The following is a 20500-nucleotide window of genomic DNA, read 5'->3' as shown; positions in this document are numbered from 1 at the left end:
CCTCCTCCTCCTCCTCCTCCTCCTCCTCATCTCCCTCCTCATCTCCCTCCTCCTCCTCCTCCCCAGGCCAGATTGCTTTCCCTCTCGACAGTAAGTGTGTACAAGATGTCAGCCTTTGGGATTTGTGACACTGGCCCCAGTTGTCTAGCCTCATCTCTTGTCACTTAGGGTACGTTTACCTGGCCCCAGTCCCATGTTCTCTATGTCCCACAAGCCGACTGGACCCGGCCTCCCTGGGGAAGCCTCTCTCGACCTGCCCCACCACCCTGTCCCGCTGGGAGCTCCAGAGCAGCCTGACTTCATGCCACCATTTGCTTTGTTCTGTTTTCTTTTCTTTTTCTTTTTTTTAAAGTCGTGATAAAATACATATAACATAAAATTGACCATTTGAACTTTTTTTAGTGCACGGTTCAGTGGCACTGAATACATTCACGTTGTCGTGCGACCATCACCAAACTTCTTCATCTTCCCAGACTGAAACTCTGTCCCCATTAAGGATTCACTCCCCATTCCCCACTCCTCCAGGCCCCGGAAACCACCGCTGTACTTTGTCTCTATGAATTTGAGTATTCCAGGTACCCGTATAAGTGGAGTCACACAGTGTCTGCCCTTTGCAGAAACTCACGTGCACCCCAAGGGAGCCCCGCTTCTCCCGGGACAGAGAGAAGCCCAAATCTGCACCTGACAACAGGTCTTCCTCTCAATGATCCCGCAGACCCACTCTTTCTGACTTTCCAGGCCTCCCGCCTGCCCACTGAACACCCCTGGAACTTCAGGTGGGGCTCTTGGGAGGCGGCTCGAAAGAGCACCGTCCCTCCGGCTGGTCTGTGGCCTCCTTTTTAATTGAGATCTAATTCACATATCGTAAAATTCACCCTTTGAAAGCTTAGGATATTCACACACCGTGCAACCATCACCACTATACAATTCCAGAACATTTTCATCCCCTCAAAAAGAAACCCATACCCATCAGCAGTCACTCCTCATTCTCCCCCTTCCCCCAGCCCCTGGCAGCCGCTGATGTACTGTCTCTGGATTTGCCTATTCTGGACATTTCACATAAATGGAATCACACAGTATGTGGTCTTTTGTGACTGGCGCATTTCACGTAGCGTAATGTCCTCAGGGTTCGTCCATGTTATGGCAGGTGTCAATACTCCATTGCTTTTTAATACTGAGAAGTATTCCATTATATGGATAGGCTACATTTTGTGTATCCATTCATCTGCTGATGGACACTTGGGTTGGCCACCATATGCTTTTGGGTGTAGTTGTTCCAGACTGGAGCGCCCTGGGCACAAGACCACATGCAGTTCTGCCCCCATAAGCCCAGTGCCCAAACGGGCCCTGGCACAGACTTGGTAGAGGCTCTGTGGGGATTTGTTAAACTGAACTGAATGTTGGGTCAGATGGGGGACAGGGTTTTTCCATCCTGTGGCTAGGTGACCCTTGGCTGCCCTCAGCTGCTCTCCGCAAGGTCAGCAGGAGGCTCTCATCACAAGGAGGGGAGGGGATACCGGCTGCCCCCTCTTCTTTTCCCATGCTTCCTGCCTGGTGGGGCCACGGAGAAGCAGCCTGGCAGCGAGCTGGGGGCCCAGTAGGCCCTGCTGTCCTCAGTGCAGTGTTGGGAGACCGGGCAGCTGAGGGTGCTAGTGGCAGAAGCGTGTGTCTGGGGATGAAATCTGTCCGAGGAAGGCAGATTCCACCCTGTGGCCCTGTCTGGTGGTCCAGGAGGACTTGGAGTCTTCTGTGGCACAACAGGGCAGAACGGCTGTGTGGCTATGAGTAGGTTACCCAGCCCCTCTGAGCTGCTTCTCCATCCTGACAGTGGGGAAGCATGACGCTGATATGGATGCGTCGTGCTGGGCGTGACCAGCAGGAAGTAGCCTCATGGTTATTCTCTAGCTCCGGTGGTGTGTTTAGGCCAGTGGTGGTCACCCCCTTTGGGGCTTTGAGGGGCAGGAGTGATGAGGTAATAGTGGGCACAGACCCTACCTGATGTTTTCCTGGGGGGTCTGGTGAGTGGGGAGCACTAGGGCAGGGCCTGAGAACCCACAGAGGGCATTTGTTGGGTCATTGCCTCTGCCTCCCCCCACTCCCCCTCAGTTTCAGGGCATTTTTAACATCATGTTCCAGGTCAGAGCTATGCCTGGGGCAAACTTTCCAATCAGAGGGAGATGGGGAACTTGTTTCCAAACCTGGCTTCCTTTGCCAATTACTTCCGCCCTTTTTAGAATTTAAGGGAGAGAGTCTAGAGGAAGGGTGGGATTGATTCTGGAGTTACCCGTAGCCCAGAATCCGGGCTTGTCTAATGGGTTTGGGGGCCAGCCCTCACTTCCAGGGCCACCACGGTAGGCCTGTTATGGGGGCCACACTGTGGCCTTGCAGGGGGCTGGGTCCAGGGGCACTGGGTGTGGACTGCCCAGCAGACTCCTGGGTGGCCAGAGGGCCTCCAGGTCAGCAGGCTGGCCAATGGGGTCAACACTGGAAAGCCTGGGCCGCCCCAGAGCTGCCGTCCCTCACATGCTTGCTCGTCACCGACATCCTTATCCTTTTTTCATTTCCAGTCCATTTTCGCTATGTGGTGTTCCATCCATTCCTGGATGAGATTCTGATCGGCAAGATCAAAGGCTGCAGCCCGGAGGGAGTTCACGGTAACGGTGGCCCTGACTCGTCACCCGAGGCCTGGGAGCGCATTGGGGCAAGTGGCCAGGCCAGCAGGCCTCCCTTCAGCTTCTGTCTGGGCCACACAGTCAGGGGAGGGGTCAGGAAAGCTCATGGGTGAGGGGAACACACAGCCCCATCGTGCTCATGTAACCATGAAGACCTTGGCCAGCTGTGGGCCTTCCCTGTGAGGCCCTAACTCAGCACCTCGGGCTGGGCACTGGAGCTGGCAGAGGGGACTTGGGGTCCCAGGCGCCTCCTGGTCCCCGTTGTGTGTGGTGTCCGCCATGGGTTTTGGTGGCCGCTCAGGCCGTGTAAGTGGCATCAGCAGAGGTGTGGGGCTTTGGGGTGGGGGAGGCACTCAGATTTCCATGCCAACAACTGCCTCTGTCCCATGCTGTCACTTTCTTCGTTTCTTCCAGTCTCTCTAGGGTTCTTCGATGACATTCTCATCCCCCCAGAGTCGCTACAGCAGCCAGCCAAGTTGTATCCTCCCAAGGTTAAAGCGGGTCACAGGGGGCTCAGGTGTTTCCAGAGGACAGTCCCGCTCCTTGGGGTGGCCCTGGCTCCTGTGATCTGATACTGCTGACCTCCCTGCCCCCCCCCCCCCCCCCCCCACCAGCCTGCACATGTGCTCTGGAAGCGCTGGCCTGCCTGTGCTTCCGTCTGGGCTGTCGGGCCTGGTTGGGTAGGTTGTGCTCTGTAGGTGGCATGCTATTCACTTCCGGTTCACTTTGCTTCGGGTGTTGTCTCCGGGATCATGTCAAAGCTTCCCTCCCTGGAAAGGTCTGCCCTGCTTGGCTCACCTCCCCTGGTATGCAGACAATACCACTGGCTGACATTTGAGGGCTCGGCTGCCTGGGCCTGCGACGGGTTGTTTGCCTCTGCTGGGTTCCCCCAGTGCCCTGCCCCAGCCCTTCCCCTGCTGCGCTGAGGTGGTGTCTCTGCGGGTCCTCGTCGAGACTGCTCACCGGAAGGGACCCCGTCTTGTCGGGACTCTGTCCACAGTGCCTAGCGGGGGGACCTGACACAGAGGGGTTAAGGCAGGACCCTTTGCAGCATCGCCACTAGAGGGCGCTGTGGCCCCTCGGTGTGCACTGAGGGAGGGGTTGGGCTTTGTAGGGAGTTGGGGGGTGCTGCCCTCACCGGATGGTTCATCAGATCCGCTCTGCCTGGGCCTCTGCGGGCCAGGGGCAAGGTCCGTGTGTGACTCCAGAGCTTGTCGGAAAACCTGGCCCTGCCCGGCTGGGCCCCTTGCCGGCCACGGGCCCTCGGGCACGCGACCTTCCATCTGCCACGTCTGTCCTCCTGAAAACCGGGAAAGTCCTTGTGCTGTGTGTTGGTCATGGTCGCGGGGCATGGTTGGGAAGGGGTGTGGAGTCGCACTGCGCAGAGGGCATAGGACAGCTCCAGCCAGCACTCCAGGACCAAGTGTGCAGGTCCTGGGGAAAGCACTTTATTACCTCCACCACAGCCCTGTGAGGGCAGGCCTTGCTCAATTCCTGTTTTACAGATGGGGACCTGAGGCACAGAGCTTGGGCCTGGCCCCGGTCACAGCTGGCGGAGCCGAGGTCTGAACTTGGCAGTTGGACCGAGAGGACACCCAGGCAGGGAGAGGACCCCAGGCAGCGAGAGGCCCTCGTCCTTCCTGCCTCAAGAGACGGGGGACCCGCTCTGCCCTTGAGCCTCCTTCCTGCCCTGAGGATGTATGTTCCCAGCCAGGGCCCTGGTACCCCAGCATGCCTGCTCTTCACTGTGGGGCCCGGGGCGGGCCCAACCTTGCCTTCTGCACGTGGTGTGGGCTTGCTTTTCCTGGACTTCCCAGCCACGGTGATCTCCTTCTGGGATTGGATCTTCCTGGGGGCGGGTATTGTGGGAGGAACCCCCACCCCCACCCTCAGGCTCCCCCATGCCTGGTTGTTGCCTTGACCCTGCACCCCGCCCAGCGACGAGGCAGAGCAGGTGTGGGTGTGGGAGTACGAGACGGAGGAAGGAGCGCACGACTTGTATATGGACACCGGCGAGGAGATCCGCTTCCGGGTGGTGGACGAGAGCTTTGTGGACACGTCCCCCACGGGGCCCGGCTCGGCAGAGGCCACCTCTTCCAGTGAGGAGCCGCCAAAGAAGGAGGCTCCGTACACGCTTGTGGTGAGATGTCCTGACGCCGCTGCCAGAACGGCGGGGATGGTGTGGGGACAACCCAGGCGGTGGGGTGGCGGGGGAGCCGCTTCTGAGGGCATTCGCCCCGGGTTCACCGCCTCGAACCCCTCTCCCCGCAGATCAGGGTGCGGGTCCCTGTTTGCTTCTTAGGCGGTCGCTTCTCCCCGGGGAGCCTGTTTCGCAGGTCACAGGCCAGGGCATAACACTCATGAGGTGGCGAAGCTGCCGCGGCTGTCGGGGAGGGGGTCAGGCTCCTGACCGCAGGAGGGACAGGGCCCAAGTTGGGTGACAAGGCTGCCCAGCAAGACGAGGCCAAGGGAAAGAGACACCAGGGAAGGGGTTTGGGAGTGAACCAAAGGTGGGGCGTCAGGGACGGGTGACCCTCAGTCAGGGCTGTGCCTGTACCAGACCCTGTACGGACGTGAGGTGGCAGGGGAGCTGTGACCAGCCAGATCTGATTTGGGTTGTCGTCTTCCCTCATGGGGTGAGACTGTGATGCAGGACAAAGCGGGACACGTTTCGGGGGCCTGCTAGGGGGCTTTTCTGGTCCAACGTATGCTGCAGGTTGTTCGCTCGGGGGTAGCCGTTCTCTGTCAAGGCCATCCCCTCTGCGTGTATTTGGAGGCTGGGACTTTCTGGCAGGACTCCGCGCGTGTCCGGGACTGGCCTGCCGGTGCCCGTGTTTGGGCAGGCCTGGCGTAAGGAAGGGTAGCTGACTGAGCCGAGGCCCTGGGGCAGGAAGGGCGCGCATGGGCTGTGTTCCTGTACGGCAGCTGGGGGCGCTGGTGTGGCTCCTGGGTTTCCCCATCCCCCGGCCAGTGTGCGCCTGTGTCACCACCGTTCCCTCTGCCGGTGCCAGGCGCCCGGAAGGAAGGGCCCCTTTGCCTCCTGTGTTGGTTCAAGCCCTTGAGGTGGACATGTGCCTGTTCTCTGTCTACCCCTGGCAGGGATCCATTAGCGAGCCAGGCCTGGGCCTCCTCTCCTGGTGGACCAGCAGCTAGCCCTGGGGCTGGACGACAGACCCCCACCCCCACCCCGCAGTCCGGAGAAGGAGGTGCCACTGGCCATGGAAACAGCAGCTTCTGCAGGTGCCGAGGAGCAGAGTGTGTGCCCCACCGGACTGTCCCCTCCCTCGCCATCCTGGCCCTGTTCCTGGAGCTACCCTGAAGTCACTGTTCCTGTGGACTTCTGCCTCTTGGTGACAGCAAAGACATTTAATAAATAAGGGCAGCATCAGTCAGGGAGGAGCCGCCCTTGTCTCCGTGATCTAAGGTCACCGCGTTGCCACAGCTGGGACAGCATGTCCTTCCTCTCCCCGGATGGCTGCTGGAGAAGAACTCCCCCTGATGGCAGGACGTGGTGGTGAGAGATCATTGGCCTCATGGGCTCTGGGCCGGCCTAGCCCCGTGGCTCCTAAGGTCACCAAGAGAGGCTGGCCTGGGGCAGCTGCCAGCTGTTGGTCGGAGTCTTGACCTTTCAGGGACGACCATCTTCTTTCCCACCAGCATTTGGAAGGTGGGGGCCTGGGCTTAGCTGGCCCAAGGTCAGGGCTGGCGACCAGCCATGTCGTCCCTCCCACCAGAGGTACAGCTGTCACTTCCAGACCCTGGCCGCGCCAGGAACACCCTGTGGGTCAGCTGGTGATGCCAGATCCTGGACGAGGGCGGACACCACACCATTTACTCAGCCAAATGGCTTTGGCAGGTCCCCCCTGCCCCGTCACTCCCTCGTACACAAACCGCACGCTTGTTTGACGGCACCCGGTGGGTGCCGTGTTTCTGTCGGGCAAGTCTTGTGCTGAGGAAGGGACCTCCGCGGGGCCTGTCTCCTGCTCTGGTCTTTCAGCTCACACAGGCACCGAGCGTGGAGGCGGAGGTACTGCTGGTGGACGTCACCCCAGGGACAGCAGCAGCCGCGGAACGGTGCCCGCCGCCACCTGGGGCTGAGGGGCAGGGAGGGGACAGAGCACGTAGTGGACCAGCTGTGTGGCCTCTAAGAAGGGGGGCTGTGCCCCGCCTCGGCGTGTCTGCAGGGCTGACTCTACGCCCAGGGGAAGCGGAGGCTCCTGGCACACGGGGAGGTGGGGGAGGCCGTGCTGTGGGCGGAAGTGGATCAGGGCAGGGAGGCGGGGCTGAGAAGCAGCGCGAGTTCCCGCCCCGTGTGTCCTCCACCGCAGTGGCAGGTGTGCCATGGCGTGGCTAGCGGGAGCCTCTGCCGACTGGCCACGAAGACCCAGCCCGAGCCCTGGAGGTGGGGACGATCCGGACACCACCACTCACACACCGGAACAGTCACCGAGTCTGTATTCTTTTCCTCACGAGAGCGAAAGTTTCTTTAAAATCTTTCAGCCACCAGTGAAATGATGAGGCGGGAGAAATAACTTTAGATGGGAGTCTTGTCTTCAAAAATAAATACAGTTGCATGGAGTTGTTCAAGATCCGAATCAGACTAAAAACGGGAAGGCAGGGGGCTGGAACATTCTTTTAAGAGCCCTCCCCCGCTCACCCACCCACCTGTGTGTCCCTCGGCCGGCTGAGGGAAGGGACGGCAGGAGGCCTGACCACACCATCTTGGAGCAGGAAGCCAAGGCCAGATGGGGGCAGATCCAGTTCTGATGACGCACCGACTGCACCGGGGACCCCGGAGCGGGGTCCGAGAGGAGGCAGACAGGTGGCGTGGCTGGACCTTACTGCTGCTGCAGCTCCTTCATCCTGTTCAGGGCGCTGCCGGCGCGGAACCACTCGATCTGGGTCTCGTTGAAGGTGTGGTTCAGGAGGATGGTCTCCTGAGTCCCGTTGGGATGCTTGATGATGCATTTCAGGGGCTGTAAGAGGAGGGGGAGTGGCTCTTAGGAACATGACCCTCGATTCTGCCGGAGGGTCAGAAAGGTAGGGTGCCCCCAGAGTGGACCGGCAGGCAAACCGAGGTCTAGGCCAGGTCTGAGCTGGGGTGGCCGTGGTCAGACCCGATGGTAGAACTCGCGGGGCCTAGCGAGCCCCGCCAAGCACAGGCTGTTGGCCTCTGACTGCCAAGCCTGAGCTAATGAGTGAGGCCTGAGCTGGTTCCACCCTCGTCTCTGAGGAGGCACTTCCTTTTGGGGGGGGGGGGGAATTTAAGGGCCCTACCAGCTGGAACAAAGGCTCATGGGAGGAAAAAGGGGGGTCAGAAGTGGGCATAGAAGGAGGGAAAGCAAAGTGGCTGTCCCCGGCCCACCCTCCTTCCCTGGCTCCCTGACCTTGCCAGGAGCAAAGTCTTTCAGGCCCTGGATGGTCAGCTTGTCCACAGGGTGAATCTTATTGTAGTCGGCTGGGTCAGCAAAGGTGAGGGGCAGCAGGCCCTGCTTCTTCAGGTTGGTTTCTAGAAGGCAGAGGGCACACTCAATCCACAGATGGCAGAGCCAGTCTCCGTTCCTCTGCACAGGGAACCTCACCAGCCAAGAGAGCTTCCTTTTCTAAGCCCAGTGACAGCTCTGGGAGAGGCCCCTAGTCTTGCCATCTGGGGTCCTTCGAGAACCTTCTGCGGGTGTGCTGGTTTGTGTCTTGGCCTTCCTGACATTCACAATCAGAAAAATCCTCTGACCGTGTGCCCTGGATTATAAGTGCTTAGGTCTGCAAGTTTGGAAGCAAGACTGGGGCTTCCCGTGACGGGAAGCTGTGGGCATCACTCTCAACACAACTCAGAAGGGGGAGAGACTATGGTGGAAAACGGGAGCCGGGGACACGGCTGGGTAACCTGGCATGTGGCTCCAGGCCCGACTCAGCCACCAGCAGGTTGGGTGACCTTGGGCTGCCAGTAGGGGAAGCAGGCGTGGCTAGACCCCAGGCTCCAGCTTACCATGGATCCTGGCAAAGCTCTTGGTGATGATGGCCCGGCCCCCAAGGTGGCGAGGCTCCAGTGCTGCGTGCTCCCGGCTCGAGCCCTCCCCGTAGTTCTCGTCTCCGATCACTACCCACCGGATACCATGTTTCTGTCAGTGAGGAGGGTATGAGGGAGAGGAAGACAGTGGTCCCTTGCTGCTGCCCCTGGGCTTCCTGAAGCTCAGAGGCCAAGAGGCTAGAGAGGCCCCTCCTTACCTGTTCCCCAAGGAAGGGCTGGTGAAATCAGAGGTGAATTAGGCCCAGACCAGGCCCTGAGGGGACAGAGGTGACCAGACACAGGCCCTGGCTATCTGCAAGGGGCCTGGGGAGGTGGCGCGACCTACCCATCAGTGCCCAGCATAGAGGCGGGCTTTTGGGGGAAGGCCACGGTATGGAATTGGAGCCCAGAGCAGGCGTATATGGTGAGAATGACACAGGACCGCCCCATGGCACCAGGGCGTCCTTCAACTGCAGAGCTATTGGTGTGGAGTCCTGGAGAGCACCCCCCTTCCCTGCACCCCCACCCCTGCCCCTACGGACTGGGACCCACCTTGTAGTAGCGGGCAGTGTCAGGGACAGGGCCAAACTCCTGGGTGACAGCATTGCGCACGGAGTTGGCCTTGCCATTTTCAACGTTGATGGCACCAATGAGCAGATTATTGGAGATGTTGTCCAGGTGCCCACGGAACTTGAGCCAGGGGCCGGCAGCGGAGATGTGGTCAGTGGTACACTTCCCTTTGACCTTGGGTGGGGGACAAGAGAGGACTAAGGTCAGGGCATGGTGCATGCGTGAGAGGTGGATGAAGGGAGAAGCCCTCCTAGAGGCCGGCGGCTGGACCCGGGAAGGGGGACAAGAACAGCGGGTCTGCAGCCCTGGTGCTGCCACACTTTGTCCATGGGGTTCAGGCAAGACTGTCACCCACCCCTCGAAGGCCCTGTGCTGCTCAGGGGCTTGTCCAGGATAGGGCACTCACAGGGACAGAAGCTGGACAGGCAGGACAGGAATGTCTGCTTACTCACCCTTCAGATGCCCAGGCTGGAAAAAACTACTGACCTCATGCTGGACACACAGGAGCCCGAGGATGTGTCCTGCTCCTGGCTGGTGACCAGTTTTATCTATCATGTGGGCTTAATACTGGCTGTGTCACTGCCTGGAGACTCTTAGTAAACAGGACGAATTCATGTCTGACACGGGCCTAAGGCCTCTAGCCACACCATGAAGCCTTGTGTCTGCCCAGCTCCCAAACACAGGCCATACCAACTGATGCCCAAGTGTGGGAACTGAGGAGTCGATGGCTTTTGGAGCCTACCAGGTCAAGCTAGAGGTGTGGAGACCTGCTGTGCAAGGTCACATGTGCCCTTCTTGCTGCATCCACTGCCCGTGGCTGCCAGAGGTGGCCCTCACCAGCTGCAGCCGATGGCTGCGAGCCCTGGACACAGCTGGCCAGATCCAGCTCGGCCTGGCACGGGGCAGTGGAGAAGGAGACACGGAACTGTGGATGCCCCGGCTCCTCTCTCCGCAGCCACACCTCTCTCTCTCCCTGCCCCCACCCTAGTCCTGACCTTCCTCCCTGGGGCCCAGGGAGAACACGTGATTTCACAGCCCTGCCTGCTGCCAAGGGGAGGGCCCCTGCCAGGCTGGGGCTGTTCTCCCCCGATCCCTGCCCCATGTCGCTGACCTTGATGAGGATTTGCAGGTCCTCCAGGTCTTTGCCATCCCACTTGTCAAAAGGCTCCAGGAGCTGCAGGCGCTGGCTGGTGGGGCTCACGTCCACTCGCTGCCCGCTGCTGTCCTTGGGAGGGTGCTGGTAGGTGTCCTGCCCAGGGTCAAACTCCTGCAGGAGGAGGCAGGGACGTGCTGGGTGCCTAATTCTCCGTCCTCAAGCAGACAGGCTCTTGTAGGCCCCACACCTTCCCCTCCAGTGCACAGAGCTGCCTCATTCTTGCTAACTGTGCCATCCTGCCTGCCCAGGATGCTGGCATGCTGGGAAGGAGTGTCTTGGCCACAGAGCAACCGGCAGGGGCCCGAGGCAGGCCTACGGCGGCTAACAGCACCAGGTGGCAGTGCCTGCTCACCGCTTGGGGAAGCTCGTCTGCATCTGGGGCCTCCAGCTTGAATTTCTTGCCATCCTTGCCTGTCAGGAAGTCGGTCTCTGGGTTGAACTTGAGGGTGCCCGCAATGGCCAGGGCTGTGACAATCTGTAATAGAGGTGGCCCACTGCTGCTTAGTACCAAACACCACTCCCATCCCCCACCCTAGCGGGAGCCCAGACATAAACTGAGAATGGAGCCCATGTATATCTAAGATCTCCACAGTCAAGTCCCCCCGACAGAGGCCAAAACTGCAACATCATCTCTGAGAATGTGGGCTACTGGGCCTGGACCTCAGCACCCTCCTCAGGGATAGTCTCTCCCCTCAGGGGCATGAGCCCTGGCACAGAAACGATGCTGTGACAAAAATGTTCCTAAATGGGCAGCTGAAGGGGCACCTGGGTGGCTCAGTTAAGTGTCCGGTTTCAGCTCCGGTCATGATCTCACGGTTTGTGAGTTCAAGCCCCACGTCAGGTTCTGTGCTGACAGCTCAGAGCCTGGAGCCTGCTTCGGATTCTGTGTCTCCCTCTCTCTCTGCCTTTCCCCCTCTTACACTCGGTCTCTTTTTCTCAAAAATAATTTAACATTAAAAAGGGGGGGGGGAGCTGAAACAATGGAAGGCACCACCTTGGCACTCATTTTTAGCAAGCAAAAGTATTTCTGGAACACTCACTGGCTGTGCTCAGACAATGGCTGAGGCCGGGAGCATTCGGCTCAGTTGATGTTCGTCATAACAAGAGGCCACCTTCCCAGCTTGAAGACAGTGCAAGTGCTTTCTAGACTTGCTCATGGAATGGTGACAGGACCCCGGGGCACAGAGAAGGAAAGTGATTCGGACAAACCCATTTGGCCAGGAAGAGGCAGGGCAGGCGTTGGTCCTGGGCAGTCATTCCAGGCTCCTGCTTATGACCATAACTGGGCCAAGCAAGCACTTGGGGCTTCTGAGACCTGAGGGGGCCAGGCAGGGAGCATTGAGGGAGCAGGATGCTTGGGGCCTGTGGCTCTTGGTTTGCGCCCAGACAACCTCTTGCTCTGTGATACCAACCCTCCCTCAGCAGCCCCACAGGGTCAGACGCCTTGTTGCAGGCTCCATTTTCCCCACTGACCAGCCAGGGGTAGGTCCCCAGAGGCAGTCCCAGGCTATGGCTGGGCTGCACAGTCTCACCTCTGGGGACGTGACGAAGGCATGGGTCTCAGGGTTTGCATCATTGCGGCCTGTGAAGTTCCTGTTGTAGGAGGTGACGATTGTGTTCTTCTCCCCCTTCTTGATGTCCTTTCTGCCAGGTCAGAAGAGACAGGATTAAGCGTGTCTGCCTGCCTTATGACACAGGAGGGGAAATGAAAAGACCCTGGAATAGTCACCTTCTCCCTGGGACTCATGCATACAGAGCAGGAGGGAACCTGGGAGATCGTGGCGGTTTGCCTGAGACCACACCTAAGACAGGGAGAGCCCAGACCAAGGCCTGAGTTTCCTGACCTGGGGCCATTGCCTTTCAAATGCTTCCATCCGGGCTCCTGGCTGCATCTGGCTTCAGCCAGGTGGCCAGTCAGTCTCGTGGCAGGGCTCTTCCTCTTGCTTCCAGACCAGCCTTCTAGTCCTGCCTAGAAAAGTCTCCTAGTGTGCAATAGCCCCTGAAGCTAGAGGCCTGAGTCTCTTTTCTCCACCCAGTAATGTTTCCCTTCAGCATCTGGGACTCGGACCCCAGGACACAAGGGGTTGTCTTAACAAAGGTGCGCCTCTCACCTGTCCCACTGGCCAATGCAGGGGCCACAAGCATTGGCCAGGACGATGCCGCCTACTTCCCTTAGGATTTGTGCCTGCAGAGGAGAGAGCAGGATGGGGAACTGTCAGGGGCAGGCTAACGGCTGACGGGAAAGGCTGGCTGGGCAGCCTGAGTGCTGAAGAGCTGTATCCGAACCCCGGGGCAGCTGCGGGGCACCTGTACCCGCCCAGGCTAACAGGGCTGTGGCCTGTCCTGCCCGAAGCCACGCTGCTCAGCAGTGGGGAGGGGGACCCAGGGGCAGGGGGTATGGGCACTCACATAGCCATCCCGCTCAATGGTGGCACGGATCTGCTCAGAGCCCGGTGTGATGGTGAATTGGGACTTGCACTTAAGTCCATGGGCCAGTGCCTGCTTGGCCACGGCTGCCGAGCGCCCCATGTCCTCATAGCTGGAGTTGGTGCAGCTGCCGATCAGACCTGGTGCATTGTGGATAGTGAGGCCAGGGGTCAAGATCAGAGGTCTCCACCTGACCTCAAGTATCCAGACTTGGTCAAGAGTTCACCAACTGTGCTGGGCTGGGGCTATCCTAAACGGAGACAACCTGGAAGCAATCCAACTGTCTAATATAAAGGACAGGCTGCGCTGTGGCCCAGCCACTCAAGGGAAGATGAGGTGCCAGTGAAGTGACATGAACACTGAGTCAGAGGGCTCACTCCAGAATATTAACAGTGACCACGGCTGGATGAGGGCTTACAAGAGATGCTAATTTTCTTCTACTTTCAAGTATTCTCTGTTTTTTAAATGCTTTATAATCAGGAAGAAAAAGAATTATTTTTTAAAAGTCTATGATGGTTATTCAAAAAGTCAGTAAAGACTGGATGACATCACATATTGTTTACAGATATCAAAACAATCTCTCTTACCAGTTCAGCAATTTATTTCCAATTAAATCACCAAAGTTTTAAAAAATGTACTTAATCTGCTAAGGGCGAACAAATTACACGGCACTTGTTCTGTGCCAGACACCGAAGAAAGTTCTTTGCACACATTAACTCCTCACCTCTCTCAACAACATTAACGGGGAAATACGGTATCACCCTCATTTTCCAGACAAGGGGCCAAGGCACAGGTAGGTCAAGAAACTTGCTCAGAGTCACCCAACGATGTAGCACCGGAAGCTCATTCAAAGCAAGGCCACCTGGCTTCAGGGTCCATGCTCCGGTCACACTGTACTGTGACAAGAGCAGGTGCCCGTCATCCCAACATGCTAGCGTATCTTCCATGTAAAGCACGTAAAGTGAAATCAGGCAACAAGGTTGGGATGATGAAATGTTTGCAAAGCAAAAACAGACACACGTCAGTATGTACACACACATGGAAACGGTATACCTCAAGGAGCTTCTGAGCTGGTTTCTGGCTGGGGGTTAAGACTAGGAGTCTTTAAAATTCGTTTTGTCTGTCAATATGCTCTACAATGAGCATGTGTTTCTTTTATACCAAGAAAAGGTAATTTTTTTTAAAACCCATAAAGAAGAAACCAACTATTTCAAAAAGTGCCTGGTACCTTTAGGAAGCGCTCTGTGGTAAGCACAATGGTAACCCACCGGCCCAGAGGCCTGTTAAACCCACAGGATGGAAGGGACTCACCCACTCGGATGTCCAGAGGCCATCCTTCCTTCTCTGCCACAGTGCCGACCTCTGCCACAGGGTGAGCCAGGTCGGGGGTGAAGGGCCCATTGATATGCGGCTTCAGCTGAAGAAACAGAGAAAGGGGAGAGAACAAATCTTGCAGTGTGGGCAGCCTCTGTTCTTCAGAGGCTGCCTGACTCCCACTCAACCAAGTCGAGGACCCGGAAGGCCGACTTACAGCTCAAAAACTCAACCCAGGAAACACCCGAGCAGCGAGCTCTATACATGCACCAGCTCCAGGATCCCTCCAACCCCGTGAAGCTGGTATTATCTCCATTCTGCCAATGAAGGCGATGGCATGCCTTGCTCGAGGTCACAGAGCTAGGAGATGGCAAAGGCATGGAATAAATCAAGGAGGTCAACTTCGTAAGTCCATTATCCCCTACAGTGTGATGCTTGTGTAACCTTATGACAAAAATAGACTTCAAGCCAGGTGCTTTGTGATAATACTTACCAAAAAATGCAAACGTTTAGCAAAGTGCCTGGCACACACAGCTCTCAATAAACGTTCCCAATTAGGACTATGTGAATTGGCACATTCAATTCCATGGCCACCTGAGATTTTACACATGATAAAAGTAGGGCCCACAGAGGTTGAGTAACTTGTTCAGGGTCACAGGATTAGGTGGCAGAGTCAGGAATTAGGACTTAAATTCATGGAGACGGGCTTCAGGGCTAAACCCTCAACCACTCTACTTGGCTGCTTCCGTTCCTCCAGTCTGCCTTTCCCCTGGCCTTCCAGATGCTCACTCTGGCCTGCAGGTCTCAGGGTGCCAAACCCTGCACAGGCCTGGGAATCTCGGGCCTTGACCTCTAGCACTCTGACAAAACTCCAGGGCAAAATCATGGCTTCAGCTAATGGTGAGGTGGAGGCAAACTGAGCCAGTTTCTGAATCACCAGCCACAGCCACATCTCCTGCCAACCACAGCCTGATTTGGGCAGCAGTGTGCAGGGGCACTGGGGAACCAAAGGCCCCCACACCCTCCTGGGTGTGCAGACAGGGCCCACTAGGGGTCCCAGATGAGGCTTGAACACCCCAGCCTCAGAAATTCCTTGGTCTCCCCTCCCTTCCTCACCTCACTGAGGTTAATTTCAATTAGTTGGTCATAATGGCAGCCAGGGTCGGGTACCAAGTGATCCTTATATTCATCAGCTAGTTTGGCAATGTCTGAAATCAATAAGGGAAGAAGATTAAACCATGTGGAACAGGAAATGGTCATGAGACAGACCAACTGACTGACTACCCACCCACCCACCCATCCATCCATCCAAGCCAGTTACTTGGCACCTGTTAAACTGGGCCCTGGACACTGACTAAGCAAACAAAGGAACAATGAAAACAGCACAGGACACACAGTCCCTGCTCTCAAGGAGCATGCAATCTAATGAAGGAGCTATCAATGAACTGGTATGATATGATACAACAGAGACACATAGGGACACAGAAGCACCAACCAAGGTTCAAAGTCAAGGAAGGCTTCCTAGAGATGAGAAGTGTTGAGTTTTGAAGAAGTTACTTGATAATGAAAGAGAGGGACAGGACTTCCAGGTAGGACTTCATGTGCTCAGCACTTGGACACAATTGGACAAGCTCTCCCCATGACCCCTGCCTGGCCTCTGCTTCCACCAATCACCCTTGCTCATCTCCCTTCAGAGGCTCCAACAATCCCTCCCACAGGCTCTATTTCTTCCTCTGAGCTTCAAAGAAGTCAAGCTAGAACCTCAGGCAAAGGGGGGGGGGGGGGGAGGCTGGGAATGGTTCTGGTTCCAGATGTTTTTTTCCTTCTCCCAGAAAGGAATCATGAACAGATCCCTGTCATTTCTGGAGCTTCCTGTAGGGGGCACCAGGGACCAGACCAAAAGACCCCAGACCTGGCCCTCCTTTCAGGTGAAACTAAACTCCAATCTCAAGGCAGGGGGATCTCAAACTTAGATGCCAGGCCCTTTGACAAGCTGTTGGGAGTTGCAGACACGCTACTCAGAAACAATAACACATATAACTTCATACCCCTCTGGGGGCTTCTCAGGGCCTCTAAAGCCAATCTAGAAACATGAGATTAAAGACCCCTGCCCTAAAGGGAAAGGTGTAGCTCAAGGGTCTCCATGCAATATGACTGCTCTGCAGACCGCCCTGCCCCTGCCAGCTCACCCTCCCGGCCTGTCTTGCTCAGGTACTTCTTCATCCTGTGGTTGTAAGGGAACACTGACGTGGTGGCCCCGATCTCTGCGCCCATGTTGCAGATTGTCGCCATGCCTGAAGAGAAACAGAGCTGGTGAAGCTGGCCGAGCAGCTGGACACGGGCCCCATACACCTATCGGGTGTGCACACACATCTTCACGCCAGGGAGCTGGGGTCACTTCTTCCCTCGCTCACGCAGCCATCTAGTGGCAGCAGGCAGACTCGTTCCCCATGACCCACAGTTAAAACCAGGGCCAAAGAAAACACAAAATTCAGCCCCTGCCAGCTGAGTTCTAGTTCTGGGCCTGGCTATCCTGGCCAGACTGCCTCGCCATTACTGTGCCCATCTTGCAGGTGAGGGAACTGGCTCAAAGAGGTCCAAAGTCATGCCATAAAGCAAATGCAGGTGCTGGCATTCAGGTCTAGGCCCACCTGCCTAGCGCCCGGACCTGCTCTCTTTCAGTCACACCACGGTGCTGTGTGGAAGTGTTTCTGGGTCTCAGGTTTTCCAGCAATAAGACTGGAATGAAGTGCACTGTCCCGACCACAGAGCCTCACGCAGAACGGGTGAGACTTACAGATATCCTGTTTCATGGGGTTGCTGGGACATGGGACCAGGCTTGTTATCAACTTCGGAACTGAGCTGTCCAATGGTAATAAGCACTACCTGTAAGAGTGAGCCCTGGTCTCTGGAGGGGTGCAAGGGCAGCTGAACAGGAGCCCCGTGGGGCTGCTGTGGAGCTGAGGCAGGCACCAGGGGAAGTCTGGGCTGGACCATCCATAAGGCTTGTTCCAAGTCTCCCTGCGTTCCTGAGGGCCCAGGCATTGAGGCCAGGTCACCCGGAGTGATGAGTAGAAGGGGCCCGCTCCTACTTGGTCTTAGAGCCTCGTAGGTGATAAATCTAATCCAAGTAAAGTGAGTGAGGCTCCAAGGAAGATGTGGGGACGGGGCTGCTCTGTGAATGAAGCCCTGGCTCTGGCTCCCCATTCCACCACCACCTCCATTCTCTCTGGGATTCCCTTTCTGGATCACCCAAGGCAGCGCAGTGCCAGGGCAGGCGGGGTTGGCTTGGTCCCTAACTCTGCGTGGCCACAGGAAGGTACCCGCCCACCCCCCCGGAAGAGGCCACCATCTCTTAGACTAGAGGAACCTAGGCTAATCCCCCCCCACACCTCTAGGTGTCCATCACGTCCCCAAACTGGATGGATACTCAGGGGAAGGCCATTCACTGCTTCCACGGATCAACTACTGGCCCCATCAGGCCCAACACAGGCCGCGGGGCGCGTCACATGGCCGCCCTCCTCACCGGTGCAGGAGATGGAGTCCACGCCGGGCCCGTGGTACTCCACGATGGCACCCGTGCCACCTTTCACTGTGAGGATACCCGCCACCTTTAGGATCACGTCTTTGGGGGAGGTCCAGCCAGAGAGGGAGCCCGTCAGCTTCACACCAATCACCTGAACAGGAGGGGCGAGACAGCAATTACAGGCGCCGTGTACCATGCTCCAACCAGGAAGCCAAAGCATCTGCCTGCTGGGATTCCCATTTCTGCTTATTTACCCCTGGCTCTCCCCCAAAGAGACTGGAGTCTGAACTATACCCTCATCCCTTTTGGGTTTCACAGGCTCCCATTCGTCCCCAACAAGAACACCCCTGAAAGAGCGTTTCCCCACTCCTCACCTTGGGGCACTTCAGCTCCCAGGGGATCCCAGCCATGACATCCACTGCATCAGCACCCCCGACTCCGATGCAGATGCCCCCCAGGCCACCGCCATTGGGGGTGTGGGAATCAGTGCCAATCAGGAGAACCCCAGGATATGCGTAGTTTTCCAGAATGATCTGAAAAAGAACCCAAGATCTTCAGCTTACCAGCCCTCATCAGAGAATGGAGGTGGGGACCAAGAGGGGTCTGCAAAACTGGCCCCCTGGGCCATTTCTAGGCACCCCTCCAGGAGAGGGCCTCTCAGGTGTGGCTGGAAGTTGCCAGAGGCTCGGGAGGCAGGTGGCTTGGTCTCCCGAACAGCTCCAACAGTCCTGGACTGACTTGGGCTCGCGAGTGCCTTCTTGCACCTCAGCGTCCGTGTTTGCGGCACGGTAACAAGAACACGTGCACCACACTGAGCCGAGAACCGTGGTGGGAAGCAGATGAACTGGGATACAGGAACGTGTCCTGGGACAAGTGTGACTGCCTACTGGGCTTCATAGGGTGGACAATTCCTTCAGGACCCGGCTCCAGTCTCCGCAAGGAAGCACTGGGAAGCCAGCAGGAGCACAGGCCACGAGCTCTTCTGCTGCTGACCTGAAAGGAAGTACAGACGATGCCTCCCCAACCCAGAGGCCTGGAGGGGCTTAGAGAACTGAAGTGACTTGCAGTGAAGAGGGCACCCTGCCTCCTCACCTTTCCTGTTTTACTGTGGCTCCTTCATCGAGGGACTCCTAGCCGGGAAGGCACCGACCATGAGCATTTCTCCAAAACATTTGATTGCAGAGGCATGGCTATCGTAGCGCGGACCCTATCCAGGCACCTGAGGCTGCAGCACCCCACGGGAAAGCCCTGGCCAAGGGGCCCCGGTCTGAGCTCCGGCCCCACTGCCTACAAGTAGTTGTGGGACGTCGGGCAAGTTGCTTCACCTCCCAGGCCTGTTTCCTCGTGGGTAAAAGTAGCCAGTTCTGCTCATCTCATCGAATCACAGTGATAACGCCATGAGAACATGTATATTAAGCTATAAGAGTACCTGGGAGAGGCCTTCTTTTTACTTATTCTGTAGCACACACTGGGATGTTAGGAAGGGCAAAGGAGGTCAGAGACAAGAAAGGCTCCATGAACGATCAGGCCTGACTAAATGGTGAGCAGGCTCCGTGCACTATTATGGAAACCCCATGGCCCCTGCCCTGGGACAGGGCACACTCCCAGCACACTCAGCAAGGTGTGAGTGATCTTGCCTATCGGAATGCAGTTAGAAGACCTGGTCTCTTCCCAGGAGGGTGGCAGCTGGCTGGGAGAAAAGGCCAACACAGAGGAAATCCTCAACAAACAACTGTTGGACCGGACACTCGCTGCTCAACTGTTTAATTTTTCTGGCCTCCTTGCCCCAGCCACAAAGATTTAAAACTAGTTAATCTCGAGGCGCCTGGGTGTCTCAGTCGGTTGGGCATCCGACTTTGGCTCAGGTCATGACCTCATGGTTTGTGGGTTTGAGCCCCACATGGGGCTCTGTGCTAACAGCTCAGAGCCTGCAGCCCGCTTCGGATTCTGTGTCTCCCTATCTGCCCCCCCCCCCCCCCCCCCCCGCTCACACTCTGTCTCTGTCTCTCTCTTCTCAAAAAAATAAATAAACGTTTAAAAATAACAAAATAAAATAAAATAAAACTAGTTAATCTCTAAGGCTCTTCAAGGTTCTAAAAGTTTGATCCATGAAGACCAGACACAGAATTCAGTGTGGTCTACACAGTATAGACCACGAATATGGCCCATGTTCAAAAGGGAGAGGGACCTTGGGTCTGAACTAAGGAAAGAGTCACAGTGAAGCTGGCTGTACAGGGACCTCCGCAGTCAGCTGGATATGGCTGTGTGGATGGGGGTGAGGGTGGGGCATCAGTGTACTTTAGTCTGGACTAACATCTAGAACATAAATCTGGAAATTCAGCCACCCCCAGGGTGCTCCTTGCTGGCTCAGTCGGTACAGCATGCGACTCTCGATCTCAGGGTTGTTAAGTTTGAGCCCCATGTTGGGTGCAGAGACTACTTAAAAGAATAAAATCTTACAGAAAAAAACAAATTCAGCCTCCATCTGCACAATACATGTACACCGAGGCCTCATTCTGCACCTACCTGGCCCCAGGCCCAGCGCCAGAGAGGAATAAAGAAGCCACAGTCTCTGTCCCCAGGGCGTGTGGTGCGGTGGGGGAAGCACCTGGCACATCCTGGGGTCATTACGTGAAGGGTCCCACAGAGGATCACACAAGGGGGCTCCAATGCCCAGCACCAGGGAGGACTGGGGGCGGGGGCTTCACAGAGGTGACCAAAAGGCAGAGATGTGGAGGAGGAAGGATGTGCCGGGCCTGGGCACAGGACGTTCAGGGCGGAGGGAAAGGGGTTAGGTTTGGTAGATTTTTTTTTTAATTTTTTTTTTT

The 20500-nt window shown here is 56.9% G+C and overlaps 2 protein-coding genes across 3 annotated transcripts in view; one reads left to right on the top strand and one right to left on the bottom strand.

The window, feature by feature from the left end:
* The window catches only part of POLR3H (RNA polymerase III subunit H), a 12604-nt gene extending 6540 nt beyond the window's left edge, over positions 1-6064 (top strand). For both annotated transcript variants that reach the window (XM_049626421.1, XM_049626422.1), the window contains exons 4-7: positions 2568-2654; positions 3087-3150; positions 4611-4812; positions 5772-6064. In XM_049626421.1, the coding sequence (XP_049482378.1) occupies positions 2568-2654; positions 3087-3150; positions 4611-4812; positions 5772-5825 (407 nt within the window). In that variant the 3' untranslated portion in view covers positions 5826-6064. The remainder of the gene's footprint in view (positions 1-2567; positions 2655-3086; positions 3151-4610; positions 4813-5771) is intronic.
* A 1046-nt stretch (positions 6065-7110) lies between these two features.
* Positions 7111-20500, bottom strand: part of ACO2 (aconitase 2) — a 55981-nt gene continuing 42591 nt past the window's right edge. The window contains exons 5-18 of the mRNA XM_049626415.1: positions 18047-18205; positions 17673-17823; positions 16336-16440; positions 15263-15354; positions 14144-14249; positions 12815-12972; positions 12517-12590; positions 11938-12049; positions 10758-10880; positions 10361-10516; positions 9232-9423; positions 8659-8791; positions 8060-8181; positions 7111-7648 (exon numbers count right to left, since the gene is read on the bottom strand). Of these exons, the coding sequence (XP_049482372.1) occupies positions 7511-7648; positions 8060-8181; positions 8659-8791; positions 9232-9423; positions 10361-10516; positions 10758-10880; positions 11938-12049; positions 12517-12590; positions 12815-12972; positions 14144-14249; positions 15263-15354; positions 16336-16440; positions 17673-17823; positions 18047-18205 (1821 nt within the window). The 3' untranslated portion in view covers positions 7111-7510. The remainder of the gene's footprint in view (positions 7649-8059; positions 8182-8658; positions 8792-9231; positions 9424-10360; positions 10517-10757; positions 10881-11937; positions 12050-12516; positions 12591-12814; positions 12973-14143; positions 14250-15262; positions 15355-16335; positions 16441-17672; positions 17824-18046; positions 18206-20500) is intronic.

The sequence above is a fragment of the Panthera uncia genome, chromosome B4, assembly GCF_023721935.1.
Source record: "Panthera uncia isolate 11264 chromosome B4, Puncia_PCG_1.0, whole genome shotgun sequence".
NCBI classification, from domain to species: Eukaryota; Metazoa; Chordata; class Mammalia; order Carnivora; family Felidae; genus Panthera; species Panthera uncia.
This window is presented reverse-complemented; position numbering and strand designations above follow the sequence as displayed.